A 12,560-nucleotide genomic window follows, 5' to 3' on the forward strand; every position below is an offset into this window, starting at 1 on the left:
TTTGCTCTTGGCAAGTCATTTAAAACTCGTTGACGCACATTCCACATATGGATAGGAAACTTAGGAGTTTCTCTTCGTTGACGATGACCACGTCCTCGTAACATGCCAATGTATGAATTTTCAAAATAAGAGATAAAGTCAGAAGGAATCCTATCGTCATCAATTAAAATCGCAAAGCCCTCGACAACGTCATCAATAGGTAAGAATGCTAATGCGCATAAGCACTTAATTTTAAACTGAAAACGTGCATCAGTGTTATATCTCCTGCTTTCACCCAGTACACATATTTTGCGCCAAACAGACTGTCCCAGATGAAATACACACCCAACTGTTTCTACATCCGGGAATACTGATGCAAATGCATTATGGAGGGCTTGTTCAAAGTCCAATAGGCAGGTAACCGGTCGACAATTTGGCCTTAAATTCAGCAGAGTAGACAAAACATGATGATAAGAGGCTTCTTTTTTGTCTGGAAGTAGGGCAAAGAGTCTTGGCACACTTGACCCTCCAATGATGATATGTATTGTTAAAAGCTGACACCACAAATGTGGACACACCTTAAACGCCCAATTTCCGAGTTTTCTAGATCATCTAAACCATTTTCCGAGGAAAACACTAATTTTCTGTCTGGGTCTTCTATACCACTGTCAAAAATAAAAAACAAGGATCCATTTTCCAAGTACTTAAATTCATGTGGAATTTCAAAACCCGAACCTACATACTGGGAGCGCTGGGATTCTTAAAGTTTGCTGTCTCCAGTTACGGATGTTGCGTGAAAGTCCAGGAAGTTGGCAAGAATGATTGTGCTTCCTCATCGAGATTTTGTAGAGTCGTAGAAATTACTTCCCGTGAAGATACTGTGCACATTCTCATTACATCCGATTTCATAGAATTAACTGCATTTCGGGCTTTAACGTGGGCGCTGTTTGCTGGATGATTATGGAAGCCGTTAGAATGAATAACTTCTGGTATACTGTAGTTGAAAGTTGTATGCAGTCTTGCTTTGCAACCATCATAAAAACGCTCACATCGCCAATATATTTTGGTTTTACTGTTGTTAACTCCATTCTTTTCATATATGTAATTTTCTTCGTCGCAAAGCTTGCGTTTGTTCTTCTCTGAAGGCTTCGAAGTTCAAAGATATACTGATTAGGAAATTTTTCTGTAGCTAAAATTATTTAGTGGAGTAACAAAGCATGAAATAACAATTAAATAGTTAACGCAACTCTAACAAGTTGTTAACGTATTTTGAAATAACTACTTTTTAGTTTAATTATATACGTACGAGGTTGAAATAAGATTTGTAGTTGTTTGTATATATCAAAGAGAGAGATTTGTAAGTTTAAGCGGAGATATATATATATATATACATACATACATATATATATATATATATATATATATATATATATAGATAGAGAGAGAGAGAGAGAGAGAGAGAGAGAGAGAGAGAGAGAGAGAGAGAGAGAGAGAGAGAGAGCGACTTTAGTGGATTTTACCGTAGTGGAATTTACTGCAGTTGAATTTACCTATAGTAGAATTTACCTAGTGGAACTTACCTTAGTGGAATTTTCCCCAGTGGAATATACCGGTCACCCTTGTTACCTGGGGTGGAAAAGAGTCTGACAGGATTTTTCGTTTTGTTATTTAAATACGTCTCTAGTGTGTTGCTCCCAAGATCAGTATTTGTGTTGATGTATCTTTGCGGATGAGTGCAGTTTTATTAATACAGTGCCTGTTCTAAAGAGTGGCTTATGTGCAGACTCCAGTAACTACAGGCCAATATCTCTTCTCCCTGTGCTCTCCAAAGTTGCTGAAAAACCTATTTCTAAGCCACTATACAAGTATTTGGAATCTAAGGGATTGTTAGCTGATAGTCAATATGCATATACTCGCAGAAAGCAATTAGTAACCTGCAATGCTCTTTTAGACTTGGCATGAGATTTGTAAGAGAACCTTGATAATGTTTTTGAGTACACAGTAATTCAAATAAATCTTATTTATAAACTTCAGAATCTTGACGAGGGCGAATATGTTGTAGGATCACTTCAAGATTTCCTTACAGGTAGGCAACAGCGAGTCGCTGTTGATGTTTAATTAACCAAGACCTATCGTGTCCGGAATTCTACAGGGTAGTGTTCTTGGTCCACTATTATTTTTGGTGTATACAGGATGTAGATGATGCAACACTTGTGGGTGTAGTAAAGTCTCCACTTATGAGGATTGAATCTGTCCTGAGCCTCAGTTGGGACATGGACCGGATCAGTGAATGGTGTAGTGACTGTAGTCGGTGGGGTATGAGGCTGAACTCCAGTAAAGCGGAAACACTATTGATTCGCAGATCTTGTACAGATTTTCTACTCCATCCTCCCCTTCAGGTGGATGGGACTTCTGACTCACATCTTACTTTTGATAAACGTGTAATGAAAGTTGCAGCAAATGCCTTATGAAAGTAAGGTATTTTTCGTTGGGCCTCATATATATTTATGACAGTGATAAGATAGATGCAGCCTGTTGCAGGTTATTTGTGCTTCTTTTACTAGAATACTGTTCTCCGGTGTGGATCTCTGCTTCTGCCGAAGATATATCTCTTTTAGATAGAGTGGTTCGTGGTTGAAGATTTCTGTTTCTTAATAAAAGCAATTATGACTTGGACCATCCCCGGATGGTCTTTTGTTTGTCGCTTTTCCATAATTTGCTTTTTAAAGAGATCTCTCACATTCACAGTTGATCCCTGATCCCCTCACTCAGCCGAGAGCAGCCAGATTCGCTGAACAGCAGAAGCACCAACATGCAGTAAATGTGCCTCACTGTCGAACTTCTCAGTTCCAGAGGTCCTTTATTCCTCTACCCATTGGGCTGTGGAAGTCTCCCTGAGGATGTCGTGCAATTGGAACATCAGAAGTTCAAGCAGAGATGCAGTGCATTACTACCCTAATGCTATTCTCCTAATAATTTTCTGTATTTCCCTCTACCTTCTCTTACCTCCTATTGAGCACCATTTTCTTTGGAAGCTTGAATTTCAAGTCAGGGGCCGCTTTGGTGGGCTTGCTCCATGTGAATAGGTTTCATCATCTGAACAATAATAATAATAATAGTGATTATGGGCTTCAGACCGTTTATACTAAACTATGTCAACCTAGTATTTTGCTTCCTTTAGCGCTGGATAACCTTAAGGTCCTAGGCCTTGCGTGTGACCCAAAATTTCGTACATCAGTCCGTCCATAACTGAATGCATTTGTAAGTGAAAATATTCATGCCGGCATACATTATTTCAGGGAGGCGTCGATGGTTCAGAAGCGTCTCTCACAGCCTACGTCCTCATATCTCTTCTGGAAGGGAATCTAACGCAGGACGTCCAGGTCATAGCAAACGCCGTCGCTTGCATCACCACAGCCACCACAAGTAGTAGCACATACATCAAGGCCCTGACGGCATACGCTCTCTCCTTGGCGGGCGACAGCAGCGCCGCTGCTACGCTCATTTCAGATGTGTACAACAGTTTGACATCAGGAATTCCAGGTCTGTCTCAGGCTCTGACGGTTGAAGCTGCCGCCTACCTCCTTCTGGCCATGCTGAATGAAAGTCCAGGATCATACGCTGCCTGGGCACTTGATATTACTAAACTTATATCAACTTATCACAATGGACAAGGAGGATTCGTATCGACACAGGTTAGTTCTCTCGGTCAGTCGGGGCAGTGATGAATGGTCGAGTGACTTACTGTGATGTTCTCATTTGATCTTTACAAAAGCCATCACTCGTTAACGTGCTGTGAAACGATGATTGTCGTCATATATCTGTGACCTGAGACATAAGAATAATGCAACAGTTATTATCATTCGGGAAAATTATCAAATAAAAAAACAATCATTAATAATTCCAATTCTGCTTTCCCAGCAAATGAACCATATCAGCTCATACCTTCGCAAGAAACGAATTTTACTTGCATCTTTATATGACTTTCTCTCTGAACGTTTGGGCACTTGGCCATCTCTTTACTGAACATTTTCAACTGACCTAAAGCCTGTAACTTAAATTATTTCAAAGTCATTGAAGGTTATCTGTACAGAATTTTAATAGTAAGTGCAATTAAGCTTTTCTTGGTGGTCAGTTTAAAAAAATACTAATTCACACGCATTCTCTTGACATTTTCGTTTAATTGACTTTCATGTAGCGATGTGAAACTTACAAATATAAATAGAGGTTAAGAAAGCAGCGATCTTCCAAATCATGAAATTAAAATGAACTCACAGTAAGTGCAAGTAATCTTTTCTTATTTAATAGTAAATTTAAAAAAATCCTAATTCACACGCATTCTCTTGACATTTTCGTTTCATTTTCTTCCATGAAATTAAAATATCTTGTATTCAGTGAAATGACATTTACTGACACTTCCATTTTCGACAGGACACAGTGGTTGCTCTGCAGTCCTTCGCAGCCTTCAGCGAAGCCTTCCCGCCCACAGGAACAGACCTCGCCATATCAGTCACTGCTGGAAGTCAGTCGTTTGATATCGTCATAAATTCAGAGAACGGTCTTGTCCTGCAGACCAGCTACATCACAGGCGATCCACCACTTGACGTCACAGTGACTGCGTCTGGGAGTGGATGCGCTCTTGTCACGGTAAGTTTCCGAAGCACACACACACATATACTTGCATGTACTATGTATGTATACATAGTTTTAAGGCAAGTACTGTGCTATTTATGTTGTTTCAATCTTCAATTCTCCGAGTAGCAAAACGTTTTAGGACAACTATTACCAATGAAATGTATTTTTTTTTTTTTTTAGACAATAGCAGAGTTCATTTTGATAGCTTTAATACTACGTAGTTTAAGAGATTTAACCAATAGAGCGTTTATGAACAAATGTGTTATTTCATTTGATTTTGCTTGCCAACTATTACCAATGAAATATATTTTTTTGACAATAACAGAGGTCATTTTGATAGCTTTAATACTAGTACGAGATTTAATCAATAGAGAATTTATGAGCTATTATACACCTTTTCAGTAAGAAAGTACAAGAGCATAAAATTGATTCTCAGATGCAGCATTTTTTACTTCTATTCTTAAGCTAATTTATGCTACTTAAAACATCAGGTTACCCACAAATACAACGTCTATGAAGAGCCAGAGAGCTCTGCTTTTGCAATGTCTGTCAAGACAGACCGAGAAAGGTGCTCCTCTATCAGTTCCCTGGAAATTTGTGCTTCCTACGTCAAGGAGGACTCCGTATCCAACATGGCTGTGATGGAGGTCGACCTCCAAACAGGATACTCGGCAGATGAGGACGACTTGAGAGGTCTCGTCGCTCAACAAGTCATCAAGCGTTATGAGGTAATTTAGGTGATCTAAACTGTTCGCCCTGAAAACCTTCCAATTTAGTCAGATATGAACTATAGTAGATTCGCATCAACCGTGCATTTGATGTCTAGGCCAGTCTGTTACGACGCTCCTGATTGGCTGCTGATAAGTCAATCACAGGACTGTAAACTCAGTCTCTCTCGAGAGTTCACATAGCTAGGATGTATATTGCATCTCTTCTGAGGGATACTTATGAAAGACGTTATCCCTCAGGAGAAGTTGAACATAGATCCTATCCATGTGAACTCTCGAGAGAGACTGAGAGTTTCAAGCCCTGTGATTGGGATATCAAATGCACGATTGATGTGAATCTACTATAGTTACGATCCTCTGCTTACAAATTAGCGGCTTTTCAGATCTGGAATTGCTCGTAAGTACAATATGGCATGTATGCGCCTCAGTGGCGTGGTCGGTTTGGTCTTGGCCTGCCACCTCGGTGCCCGTGAGTTCGCTTCTCGGGCATTCATTGGAGGGGTCCAGAAGGATGTTTATTTTCTGGTGATAAGAAGTTTTCACTCCCGACGTGGTTCGGAAGTCAGAGTAATTTAAAAGCCGCTTGGTCCTGTTGCTGAATAACCACAAGTTCCCTGCAACGTAAAAACACCATACGTACAAACAAACAAACAATATAGCATATATATAAAGTCAATACATACAGTAGTGTATATTTTTTCATCCTAACACACAATTCACTCTATTTATATGCTACTGTATTTCATAGAGTACTTTATTAAAACCTAGATAAATTGTGATAATGATAGGACACTTCATAGAGTACTTTGCTAATACAAATAATACATAAAACCTAAATAAATTGCGATGATAATACAGTTCAATACAGCTGTATTTCTTTTTTTTTTTTTTTTTTTTACTTTTTTTTCATTACATCGTATATGATGCAATAACAACATTTGGATCCTGATTCACATATATATAAAGCTCTTTCTGGAAGAGAAAGCCCCCTGGGCCATCAATTTCCCTTTAAACTTCTTTAAAAGAAGAAGCTCTACTTCTTCGTGTTCTTCTGTTCGTTGCATTTCTTCCAGCTCCATTGGGTCTTCACTCGTCAACTCCTCTGAATGACACTCGAACAGCTATGGAAAGTCTCCTTATTCCAGTTCCGTTAGGTCCTCATTCGTCAACTCCTTCTGAAAGAGACTCAAGCAGCTCTTCAAAGTCCTCTTCCTCTAAGTCAGGCTTTAACTCTTCACTTATGTAAGGGAGACTGTTAACGATTCCCTTTGCCTCCTCTTCCTGATCAAATGATTCGAAATCGTTGACAAACTTTGGGTATATGACCTTCCATGCTCCATTCATGTCCATATCACTTAATTCACCCCGTGCAGCAGCAATATTCTTTATACAATTGTAAATGTAGCAACCCTTCCAAAAGTCCTGTAAGGTCGCACCTCCTTCAATAGTTCCTCTCTGGTCGAGCCAGCTGCGTACTCGCCTACCAATCTGGTACCCCGAGTTCGCTCTCGGCTGCTGCCAGCTTAGAGCCAGAGGAATGTATTTCTGTTGATGAGAAATTCATTTCTCGATATAATGTGGTTCTGATCCCACAATAAGCTGTATAGGTCCCATTGCTAAGTAGCCAATTAGTTCCCAGCAACATGAATAAAAATCTAATCATTCGGGCCAGCTTTTGGAGAGCTTTCAATCAGCTCAGTAGTCTGGTTAAAATAAGATATACTTAACTTCACATTCTTTAATGGTTGTCTGTATGTTTGGCGAGTGTGATAAATAATTTTCACATCCGGATAGAAATCATCCAAGCAGGGTTGGCAATGATTAAATCAAACTGATTTAATCAAGTCATTAAATCTTTGATTTTTTCATTCAATAATCATGATTTTTTTATTTATTTATTTTTTATTTGAAAGCAAACAAGTTCATACTTTAAGCCGGTTCTGGTAACCTAAAAGATAAATCAATAGTAATTCTGTTATAAAATACATTTTCAGGAAAAAAAAAGGATTGAATACACATCTAACAAATCAAAAAAATCAAATAAATAAAAAATCAAGTAAATAACTTTTTTTTTTTTTTTTTTTATCTTATAAAAAAATCACCAACCCTGCATCCAAGTGCGTGGGTGACCAGGGGCGTCGTCCAAAATTAAGAGAATCTTGAAAGGAACCCCATTTTCGCAGCAGTACAGCTTGACTTCGGGGACAAAGTGATGGAAAAGACCAGTCTTCAAATACAGCAGGAGTCACCAGGGGTAGATTAGGGGTTGGGAATTTTTTGTGGTGTTTTTTTTTTTTTTAGTGCCTGCGGATTTGCTTGAAGTCTCCAGCAATAAAGTTAGCCTATCCTTCGTCGACTTAAACCCTGACATCGCCTTCTCTTCATGGCTGATGTATGTTTTATCTGGCATGTTTTGTCCCCAGAGTTGCCCTGTCTCATCAATATTAAAAACTTGCTGAGGGCTATAACTACTGCTATCCGTTATTTCCTTGAGCATCTCGCTGGTTTGTTGGCACTCACTGCCTCGCAAGTAATAGACATATAATGCAAGTTAGCACGTTTCATGAAGTGCTGAAACCATCCAAAACTTGCAGCAAATGTTCTGTATTCAGCGCTTTCGCTTTAGCCTTCAAGTCATCGAAAAGGCGTCAAAAACACATTTGCATATGGTGTTCCATCCAGATACCCAGAATTTCTTCCATTTCTTCTACCACCCACCACCCCCCTTCTCTTGTTATAATTGTTGACTGCATTGGCACAGCACGATCGTTATTTTTAAAAGATCGTGACAATAGTTGAATGATTCATATCATGATGGCTTGCTACCTCGACCACTTTTTCAACTTCCTAATTTCTTTATAATTGTAATTTTTTTTCTCATTGAGAAGACTAGCTGCTTTTTACCACTGCCACTATCTTTGCTGGCCTTGCACTTGCCATTAGCTATGATAGAAAAAGGATGGGCTCGGTATTTCACATAAAATCGCACTAATAAATATGAGCACAACAGAAAGATGACGTCCAGCCGGCTACCACTTGAGTAGGTTCGAGTCTCTGGGACTCTGGGGCTTGTATTGCCTTCCCCTTCAGCTACAGTGCTGTTCAGTGTGGGTAGCAGCAAAAAAATGTAACGAAGCAGAGGCGCGCAATACAAAATTTGATCTTGGCACTGGTAGACGGACCACTCCGAACACAATTTTAATTTAAGATCACGGTTGTTCGTATCTCTGAAAGTTTATGACTTGAAATTTCGTGAGTAGAGGAGCATCTGCAATTCGTACCTGTGCATAATAATGAAAGATATTTATAACTAATCTCCAGTTAACCTCAATGAGATCTTGTATAAAGATCGTCAATGAAATAAGTACGCTTTTGAGAGAAATATATAAGTATTAGTAAGATTATTAAGATTAATACCAGAAATAATGTTTATATAAGACATTCGGACATGTTTACCGGCTTCATACTAACCTGCAGTGTTGACATTATGTAGGAGACAGATGGTGTTGTCTTCTTGTACCTGGAATCGGTCGGTGGCTCCGAAATTTGTGTCTCCTTCCGAATCCGGAGGGACCATGAAGTCGAAGATATAGCGCCTGGCACCGTCACCCTCTACGATTATTACACTCCTGAATTCAGGCTGACTCAGGTACTGTATAGCTGTCAATAAGGGGAATACGTGATGGTAATTGCTATTGGACCAGATTGTTATTTATATTATTTTCTTTGTGGCACAAATTCTCTAACAATTCCGATCGCTTTTGAATCTGGCAAACATGGTTTTATAATTATTTAGAAGAAAATTCACCTTAAATCACTAAAAAAAAATATAACTATGAGGAATGTATTTATCAATAGTAAGCTGAAGAGCCCCTTTTGTAGAACAATAAAAACAGAGGGTGGAATTATTTAACAGTGCCACCTTTTTTTCGTTAAACACCTGAATTAACATTCACACAGGCACTGTGTGTCTTCAAGAAAGCAGAATAACTAATGTTAAATTTACTGGATTATATTTTATGGCTTATTTTTCTTTGTGGCACAAATCATCTCACAATATTGATCGATTTTGAATCTGACAAGATAATTTTGTAATCTTACTTAGAACACGTTGTACATAAATAATTAGAAAATATAGCCATATGGAATGAATTTGTGAACACCCACTTGAAGAGCCCATATAATAGAAGGATAAGAACATGGACTTACTTTGTCGTTTTTTTTTTTAACTGAGGTACCCTTTTTCATTTCAGTCATTCGAAATTGAAGACCCTGTGATTCAGGGTGAGGAATGTCCATCCACCACTGTAACAATAGTGATAGATGACTTCACGACCGTCTGAGCAATGTGTTAAAAAAAAGTGTCATTGGTATGAGTCTGAATATTATTCTAGACACTAAGTTTAATATATTTTAGTCATTATTTATGCTTAATTGGAAAAGAGAGGCCTTTATAATTAGAATTTTTTAGGTACAGCATTTTTGTTCATTCTTTTCAGTAACCGTGTGGTTATATACCTACATCAAATTCCCTTCGAAACTGATAGATAAATGCTAATTGTAGGCTAAATTTGTAGTTATTCAAGGACGTGCCTCTGATAGAAATATCAATCCTTGAGTGAAGTAGATATGAAAGATTTGCCTTTCTCTTTTTGGATACTTGAGTGACGTGGGTTTTTATTCGCCGGTTTTGGTAGCCAAAGTCTTGCCTATTTCCTTGATCCTTCCCTCTTCTTATTTTTAATCAGCTGTCTCCTTTCGTTTATCAGTTTTCTCGTTTCAAATTCTAAACTGCCTTTATCACGTTTGGTCTTGATATAATGGGATCACTAATTTAGATCATCCCCTGCTTCTGCTAGAAGGAGCAAGACCCTTCCAGTTTCTCGCTGCTGCGTCTCCCAAAATCTGAGGTTTTATTCCAAAACAAACACCAGCCTCCTTTCTTCTCCATCAGCACCGTAGTGGGGTAGTGCCGTCAGTGCACCTCTTTCGGTGCAATGTAAGCGTTACTTAAGGTTCTTTGCAGTGTCCCCTCGGCCCCTAGCTGCAACTACTTTCATTCCTTTTACTGTACCTCCGTTCATATTCTCTTTCCACCATCTTACTCTCCACCCTCTCCTAACAATTGTTTCTTATTGTAAGTGCTTTGAGGTTTTCCTCCTGTTAAACCTTTCAAACCTTTTACTGTCAATTTCCGTTTCTGCGTTGAATGGCCTTAGTTTCCCCAGTGCTTGGCATAATGCCAAAAGTCCATATAAATCGAGTCTTCTCCATCAATATTTTGAGTGTTTTTCTTTTTATTTTGGTTTGGCTTTGATGGTGGAGGACTTGTTGAGGATATAAAACTCGCATTAAGGTGATGCAGCTTTTGTAATGACCACAGCCATCGATGCTGGGAATATTGATCCTATCAACGACGCTTCCTGATTCACCTTCTTTCATCACAGCATTGAATCCGAGTCTAGATTCACTTTATCAGTGACTTTAAACTCCTGCTCTTCTTTGGAGTCTTTCCAAGTCGCTGCAGTGAGTATCTTGGCAGAGTTTAAAAGAAAGCTAGACAAAGTCATTAGGACACTGTGAGTGCACAGTAAAACCTGATCCTACAGATAAGTGAGCACAAGATGTCTCCTCTTAGGATGCACTAACAAGTCTTTGAGACATCCTAATCCTTGTAACTCTTTGTAACTTCGGACTGCTTTCCAAAACACGGAAATCACGATTTTCCTATTTCTGTTTTGGCTGATCTAATGCCTTTGCTGGTGGTTATAATGCAGCTCAGTCTGACAACAAACGAAGCAAACAATAACAACAACAGTATAAAAACTCCAACATTCCTTTCTTTGAAACTCTGCAGTCTCTACTTTGCTTTACCAAAATATTATAGGTCATCGTCTTACAATCTGAGGGCCATTCTGAAAATTTGTGAACCACACAGCTGCAACGGCCTCCGAAAAATAATTGTAATTTGAAGATAAAATTCGAGGTCATGATGTGAATAGGTTGGCAGACTTGAACATCATTTAAGATATATTTAAATGTTATATTTGATCAACATCAGCATATCCTTTTTACGTTCATTCATTTCAATCTGCAGAATTGCTGTATTTTTTTGCAACTGTTTAACTACTGATTATTGTAGCCATTTGAATATGAAGTTATTTGTGTTATATTTTGAAGGGTTACCTGCGATGCCCTAGAAACAGATATTAAATCGAATAGAGGCTGGATTGTGGTTTCTTCAGCCATTCAATTGCACAGATTATGGAAAATATAAAGTGGAATCATTACGAGACTTTTATTTGATACCTGGAGATATGAATGTGATTCAACAATGAGCTCGCGTATTTTATTAGACGAGAAATGAGTTGAAGGTTTTCTCAGAGACAATCTTGGAGCAGGTGTTGAATCAGAAGATAGATTTGTAGACAGACATCTTCCCCAGCATCGGGCTGGTCATGAAAAGAAAGCAGCTGTTTGTTGGAGGATATATACTTTACACTAATGTAATGATTGTGAATACATACGAGTTGAGAATCATTCATTCGAAAATAAAACTTTGAACAACTTTGAAAAATCTCAAATAAAAGTGACAAATGGCAATACACTGTTAAAGTATGCAGAAATTGAACTACCTCTGGCTCTAGTAGCTCATAACCCTGCACAAGACTGAAAGTGACCTTTTATAATTTATGACATCTATAGTATGTGTGTTTTACATGTTTGCAGGATATATATATATATATATATCTATATATATATATATATATATATATATATCATATATATATCTATATATATATATATAAATATATATATATATATATATATATATATATCATATATATATATATGGATATATATATATATACAGGCGGGCCGCGGTTAAGAATTGGATTTTACGGCGGTCATAAAAAATATTCATAAAAAAATAAGGAATTTTAAGATTTATTTACGGCGCAAATATCGGTCAGCGGCGCCACAAGCGCCGTTATGCCTATGGAACAGATAGTGTTTAACGGCTGATGTTAACCAGTTGAAGGCGCCGTTGATGACAGCCATTCTCCTAAGCACGGTGACGGGAACTAGTTTTTTGTGTGTATATTGTACTGTTCTGTAGTACTTGACTGGAGAACGACCTGCCTGCCGCATGGGTGGGTCGCACACGCATAACGGCGCAGGAATATTGGACTGGTAGCCACAACGGCGGTCTTCGTA

General features: G+C 38.4%; 2 protein-coding genes across 2 annotated transcripts in view; both read left to right on the forward strand.

The window, feature by feature from the left end:
• The window catches only part of LOC135222121 (alpha-2-macroglobulin-like), a 22,220-nt gene extending 10,674 nt beyond the window's left edge, over positions 1 to 11,546 (forward strand). The window contains exons 11-15 of the mRNA XM_064260290.1: positions 3,279 to 3,674; positions 4,411 to 4,626; positions 5,106 to 5,342; positions 8,836 to 8,991; positions 9,596 to 11,546. Of these exons, the coding sequence (XP_064116360.1) occupies positions 3,279 to 3,674; positions 4,411 to 4,626; positions 5,106 to 5,342; positions 8,836 to 8,991; positions 9,596 to 9,685 (1,095 nt within the window). The 3' untranslated portion in view covers positions 9,686 to 11,546. The remainder of the gene's footprint in view (positions 1 to 3,278; positions 3,675 to 4,410; positions 4,627 to 5,105; positions 5,343 to 8,835; positions 8,992 to 9,595) is intronic.
• LOC135222122 (alpha-2-macroglobulin-like) overlaps positions 1 to 12,560 on the forward strand; it is a 149,352-nt gene that overhangs the window by 105,301 nt on the left and 31,491 nt on the right. The window lies entirely within an intron of this gene.

Source organism: Macrobrachium nipponense, chromosome 3 (genome assembly GCF_015104395.2).
Source record: "Macrobrachium nipponense isolate FS-2020 chromosome 3, ASM1510439v2, whole genome shotgun sequence".
Classification (NCBI taxonomy): Eukaryota; Metazoa; Arthropoda; class Malacostraca; order Decapoda; family Palaemonidae; genus Macrobrachium; species Macrobrachium nipponense.